The following is a 6904-nucleotide window of genomic DNA, read 5'->3' as shown; positions in this document are numbered from 1 at the left end:
TTCTGTCCCTGGAAAGGTGATGGAATAGTTCATTCTGGATGCCATCTCCAGGCAGTCGGAAGAGAAGAGAGCTATCAGGAGTAGTCAGCATGAGTGCACCAGAGGGGAGGTTGTGCTCAGCCAACCTGGTGGCCTTCTATGATGTCATTACTGGCTGGGTGGATGGGGGGAGAGTGGTGGATGTAGCCTAGCTTGATTTCAGCAAGGCATTTGACACTGTCTCCCACAGCATCCTTATAACAAAGCTGAGGAAGTGCGGAATAGATGAGTGGACAGTGAGGTGGGTTGAGAACTGTCTGACTGGCAGAGCTCAGCTGGTCATGACCAGTGGTGAGTCCAGTTGGAGGCATGTACTTAGTGGTGTTCCTCAGGGGTCAGTGCTGGGTCCAGTCCTGCTCAACATCTTCATCAGTGACCTTGATGAGGGGATAGAACTCACCCTCAGCAAGTTTGCTGATTATACAGAGCTGGGAGAAATGGCTGACATGCCAGAAGGCTGTGCTGCCATTCAGTGAGACCTGGACAGGCTGGAGAGTTGGGCAGAAAGGAATCAGATGAGGTTTAACAAGAGCAAGTGTAGAGTCTTGCATGTAGAGAGGAATAACCGCATGCACTGGTACAGGTTGGGGGATGAGCTGCTGGAGAGGAGCTCTGAGGAGAGGGACCTGGGTGTCCTGGTGGATGACAGGTTGACCATGAGCCAGCAGTGTGCCCTGGTGGCTAAGAAGGCCAATGGGATCCTCGGGCACGTTAAGAATAGTGTGGCCAGCAGGTTGAGGGAGGTGATCCTCCCCCTCTACTCTGCCCTGGTGAGGCCTCACCAGAAGTACTGTGTCCAGTTCTGGGTTCCCCGGTACAAAAAAGACAGGGATCTCCTTGAAAGAGCCTAGCAGAGGGCTACAAAGATAAGAAAGGGCATGGAACACCTCTCTTATGAGAGACCTGGGTCTGTTCAGCCTAGAGAAAAGAAGACTCAGAGGGGATCTGATCCATGTCTATAAATATCTAAGGAGTGGGAGGCAAAGGGATGAGGCCAGACTCTTCTCAGCAGTGTGTGGTGATAGGATAAGGGGATATGGCCACAAACTGAAGCGTAGGAAGTTCTGCACAAATGTGCGTGAGAACTCCTTCCCAGTGCAGTGACGGAGCAGTGGCACAGCTGCACAGAGAGGTGGTGGAGTCTCCTTCTCTGGAGACGTTCCAGACCCGCCTGGACGCCTACCTGTGCAACCTGGGCGAGCTGCTTTGGCAGGGGGTTGGACTCTGTGATCTCTGGAGGTCCCTTCCAACCCCTACAATTCTGTGATTCTGTGATTTGTTAAATAATCAGAAGTTATGTTACAGTGGTAGACTGCAGAGAAATAATAAACAGCAGAATAAATTATTCACTAAACAAACATTTTATGAAGCTGTGTTTATAAAATGCTCTTGTGTATTTAAAGCATTAGTGCAGGATGGATGAGTATGTGTTTGTGGAGAATCTCTTAAAATTCATAAAATATTTATACATCTCAATCTACAGAAGCTGTGTATCTTTTACTCTGAATTAATTTTTATTTGATGGAAATCCTTAACAGTCTGATCAATAAGAAAAAATCCCCAAGAAGTTTAATGATTAATTAATGACTAATTTATTTGAAGATAGAAGTGCATTCCAAACATTTTTTTCATTGCTAGTATGTGCTCTTACAAAGTTAGTTTTCAACAATGAAGGGGGGAAAATTCTCTTAAGTTCATATTTCTGTGTTGCCACTGGAAAAGTCAGAACATGAGCACTTGCTTTAAATGAGGAAAAACATTTTTTGTATAGTTCCAATATATAAAATATACTTGTTATTGATATATAATGATCTGTATCTGTCTATTTCATTGCCCATCTTGTTTTATCTGAATGTTGGAGACTCCTGTAACTTGACATTCCACAACTATTTCAACTTTAAAGTTTTGTAGACTTGGGATGCAGCTTTGGCAAGGACTGCCAGGGCATGGACAAATAAATGCATGTTTGAACATAACATGTATTTAAATGTGATATATCATTGCCATCCTCATTTTATAAGTGTTGGAGAGAATTTATAGATTGGAAGTCATGTATGAAAAAATGAGAATGAATGAATGAATCCAATGAGGAAATGAAAATCCATCCAAAATAAATTATATGCTTTACACATGTTGTAAGAAAAAATAGTCCTTAATCTGGGACTCAGGTAGTACCAAATTAAACATTCAAGTCCTTTTCAAAGCAAGGTTAGGTCAGCTGACATAACCGCTTCTAGCAGTTAAAATGGACAGGATGAACTTCAGGGGATGTTCAGATCATTTTATCAGTCTGAGGCATGTATTCTTCATGCTGGGGAGACAGTGAAAGCAATCTGTTTTGTCTTTGTTGTTCAGAAGTGGGATATATGAACATCCAGATGTTGTAGGTATATAGATGAAGTTCTTAACTGAATTTGGGACGGTTTGATTAATCATATGCAGAGGATGTAGAAAGAATATCCAAATAAAAAATCAGTTGGACACTCAAATTGTAAGTAATAGTAAGGCATCTTTGTTTAAGTGTGGCAGATAGCAGTGGTTAGTCTGAAATTGTACAGTGTTAAAGCTTTCAGGCTTTGGTTTGTTGTAGTTACCAGCCAGGCCATTTTTAGCATATATAAGAAGCTGTTTTCTGAAGTACTACTTATAGAAGCTGTCAGGTAGTTGCCATTAATTTCTCTTCTGTTCCTTGGAACCTGCCCAGCAACCATAAAGTCAATGATGTTTACTAAAGTTGTCCTGTAGAAGATTCTGGAAACTTGCAGCATATCTCCCTGAATCTTGAGGTGCAATTATTTAGAAGTGCATCTTGGAAAGCTTTCATACCAGCAGTTCTTTGATGAGTAAACAGATCAGATACTGCAAAATGAAACTAATATGTAGAGTCTCTTAAAATAACTTGGTATTTGCTGGATATTGGACTAGGTTACCACTGGGTGTCATTTTAATTTATTTTTTAAATGTTTTTTAGATTGTGTGGGATGATTCATATAAACTAGTCTGTGCTGTTGTTGATATCCTGTGCCATTCTGCAGGTTCTTGACAACTGATAGCTAAGCTCAATAGTGGTCTAGTTTGGAAGGACCTTCCAGTTTCAAGCACCACATCATGAGCAGGGATGCCTGCCGCTAGATCCGTCAGCCTAGGGCCCCATCCAGCCTGGCCTTGAATGCCTCCAGGGATGCAGCATCCCCAGCTTCTCTGGGAAACTTGTTCCAGCACCTCACTACCCTCATAGTGAAGAATTTGCCTTTTATTTTGTTTCTTCTCAAAATCAAGGATGCACCAATTAAAAGATCACCTTGCTAAAATTACCTTATTCAGCATAGTATTTATGCAGTGTAGCCATTTGATAGACATTTTTAAAGGAAATGAGACAGCATACTGCTGGTACCATCCATGTCTGAGGTGCCCATCGCCTCTGGTCAGCATTGTCACGCCCTAAGTTAGCTGCCTCATTTTGCTACAAGTGTGGAGTATTTTCCCCCCGATGGCCAACTAAACCATGCTGCTCTTCCCCCACCCCCCCACCCTTAGAAGTGGACTTTTTTTCCAGACCAGATGTTGATCTGTGCCTTCTTTCCCCATTCATTATTCCTTCTCAATGAGGTAGCACTCCACAACTTAGATGTTACTCAATCTGTAGCTATACAGATAGATTTATTTCTTTGTAATAGGAAACCAAGGAGTCTCTGGAAAGAGGCAGTGCCTTCCATCTCTCTGGATACATAGCTCAGAGTCTGTTTTCTCCAAGGGGATTTTACAGTGGATTTTGAACTCTGTGTGGTAATAATACAGTTGTTTGCAGTGGAAGCCTGGTTATGGCTTTACATTGCATTCCTGCAATTGAACCATTCACAATCACCTGGCTCTCCTTTCACACCTTTATCTGATATTATGCTTTGGCCAGAGCTTCTAGAAGCCATGCTTGTCTTTCAGTCTATCTCATTCTGGAATCTGAGACCCTTTCAGGTTAATTTTATGTTTGAAATCACCCATGCTGTGAGTGTATATATGGATGTTGACTCAAAAGTGATGCTGCTTAACCTGCAACTTTTGTATACAAATGTATGTATTTATTTATACATACATAGACCTCTCACCTGCTCTTCTGTATCAGGTTCAAAGCAATCTTTGATTTTTAGGACCAGAACAATTAAGAGGGTGAGCATTTTGCTTCCATTTTCTTACGGTCTGAACTTCAGGGCAGAGCATGTGGTGGAAATGAGCTGCCTTAGCTTCTGTGTTAAGAGTCAAGTCAACAGTGTGTGTGTGAATGCCTGTAAAGGCATGTCAAAGAAGGAAAGTTGCAACTAAGCTGCAGTTAATGTCTTTGGGGTTGTTCTCTGTGCGCCTTCTTCAGCAATGTTATACCAGCTCTTACATCTCCTATGTCAGATGGGTAACTCCTGTTTATAAATGCAGATAGTACAGAGCGTTTGTAGAAACCTGGAATCCTGAAAGAATTATTGTAGGTCTTGGCACAAGTGATCTCCTTTGAAGTGTATGCTATTGAAGTAAAGAGAACAGTAGCCCACAATCCTTTCAGGGAGCTAAATCTGTCTGTTCACAGGATTAGGGTGTGAGCATAGCATTGCTTCATCTTTTTGAACAGACCATACAACATAGCCAGGATACTGTACAGATGGTTACCTGGTGGCCAGAATGATGTATCTGTGTTGTCAGATCTTCCAGTTAAATGTATAAATGAATTTTATGAGAGAGTGCCACTAACAAGTCCTGCAGGCTGATCTTAATGCTTAAACAGTCAGACTCCACTTAGATGAGGTGTTTAAGCATGTAATAATCCCTCTGTCTTCATTAAGGATGCATTCTTACTGTTAGACATTTTCAGGTGTTTTGCTGGATGAAAGTTGTGTTTTTCAAGGTTATAATTCAACAGTAGGGAGCCCACAGAATATATTTTAGTTACATACATACTTTTTTTTTCTACTAAATGATTTGTTATGAACTGTTCGGGATTGTGTCAGCTTTAAACTTTTCTACTCTAAAAAGTCTTCTCATTTTATCTCAGTTAAAATGAAGTTCTGCCCAGAACATTCTGTTTTGAAGTCATTTATCTGCCAGTGTAAAATTTGAATAAAAAGACAGAGTACTTTCATGTAAGAAAAAAATAAAATAACTTTTTTGGAATCGTTTCTATCACATGGACAGAACCAAGAAAATGAAAAGAGGGATTATTTTTCCCTTACAGTGGTAATTATCTGAGAAGACCACATAAAGAGGGAGCACCATGCAGTAAATGTGCCAGGAGGGACTTCTGTGATAGGAAACTGTGTAGTAAGTAAAAGCAAATGTAAAATGTAATACATACAAGGAAAAAATACTACCAAGTACTTGATAAAAACTGCTGCAAACTGTGGTTTACTCCTTTTTGATGCTGTCTCAGGTCCAGTTTGGAAGTAATTGTAAACTATCTATAAGGCCATTTATATTTTGGAAACAAATGCCTTGTTCACATTACTGAATTGGGGTCTTAGTGATAACTGTGAAGTCTCCATTTGATTTGTTAATTCATGATTCTAGTTTTAAATGTATTATAGTTTCCACTGTACTCTGTAAAGGTTCAGAGCATTTGGTGTGACACCATTAGTCAGATAAAGAAATCATTATCTATCTATGTGCTTTAAAAAGTCTTATTTCAGTGTGCCTCTTCAGAAGGTCCCCAACATGCAGTTCCTACCTACTGGAAAGTCAAAAGCTGGAAGCTTCACATGCCTAAAGTTAGGGCATAACTTTTTAAGCTTCATTCAATAACTGCAAGTTATGCTTGTGGTTTAACAATTATTTGTCTTTGCTTAATGTATGCTAATATAGCTTTAACAGCAATAAGCAATTTTATGGGTCTTAATTTCTAAGTAGGAGACACCTCTGAAAAACAGATAGTTATACCTAATCCCAAATTTAGGTCCCACTTAGGAAAAAAATCTGTCTCCCATTATCAACCATAAAGCTGTACTTGGTGGCATGTACACACTGTGAATATTAAACAGTATTTATTATTTTGAGAAGCCAAAGAAGAGAGGGTTCAAACTGAAAATAAATGGTCATTGAGGCTTATCAGTCAAGGTTTTGGTTCATTTCTTGTGAGCCTTTTCCCCATCAGTTACTGTTATAAGAAATAATATTTTTTAGGGAGGCATCATAAAGTATTGCAGTTTAATTTTAATCAAAGCATTTTTACTTCTGTTGTATTTGTAATGTTTATCAGTTCAAGACCTCACATTCATCAGATTTTCTTGTTTGATCGTCAAGTTTCAGCTTACTATGAAAGATTTAAGGAAAGAGAAATACTGACTGCCTGGTAGAACGGTTTATTTATTTATTTTATCCTTTCTCCAGGAAATGCAGAAAGTGATAAAATTATCTGTAAGTATTATAATTTCACACTGTTGTTTATACTCCTTAGTTACTATAAATGTATGTATTCCCAACTAAACTTTTCATTATATGTTTATTTATAGATGGAATCCATTTTGGGAGTTCAGAATTATATGTGATGAGACATGTATTGCTATTATAGTTTTGAGAGCATCGCTGATATTTGTTGTTTTTTATCTATTTATTTTTTCAAAAAACACTTCACAAACATGTATATCCACATAACTGGATTTGAAATACATGCCATGTTCTGAACATAATCTCTGATGAATTAAGCAAAAAATCTGTATTGATATGATTTTAAAGTCAGCTTTCTTTTACACTAGTTTTGTTACTATTTTATGCTCCTTACAGAAAACTGACATGCTATAAAAATTAAAAAAGTAGTTGTGGGTAAAACCTGTGTTGAGAAAATAGTAAACTAAGGATGGCATCTGATAAGACTAGAAGCATTGTTTTTAAT

General features: G+C 38.9%; 1 protein-coding gene across 1 annotated transcript; it reads left to right on the top strand.

The window, feature by feature from the left end:
• The first annotated feature begins 608 nt into the window (after window positions 1-608).
• On the top strand, window positions 609-6695 carry LOC136052966 (GLIPR1-like protein 2). Its single transcript, XM_065743466.1, is given in 6 exon segments — window positions 609-809; window positions 1951-2091; window positions 3011-3015; window positions 5255-5344; window positions 6525-6607; window positions 6610-6695. Coding segments are annotated over 6 exon segments (606 nt in total).
• The last annotated feature ends 209 nt before the right edge of the window (window positions 6696-6904 follow it).

This window comes from Cyrtonyx montezumae, unplaced genomic scaffold (genome assembly GCF_038088225.1).
Source record: "Cyrtonyx montezumae isolate F1298 unplaced genomic scaffold, pur_monq_1.0 scaffold_3, whole genome shotgun sequence".
Taxonomy (NCBI): Eukaryota; Metazoa; Chordata; class Aves; order Galliformes; family Odontophoridae; genus Cyrtonyx; species Cyrtonyx montezumae.
The sequence above is the reverse complement of the archived record's forward strand: the minus strand, read 5'-3'. Positions and strand labels throughout refer to the sequence as shown.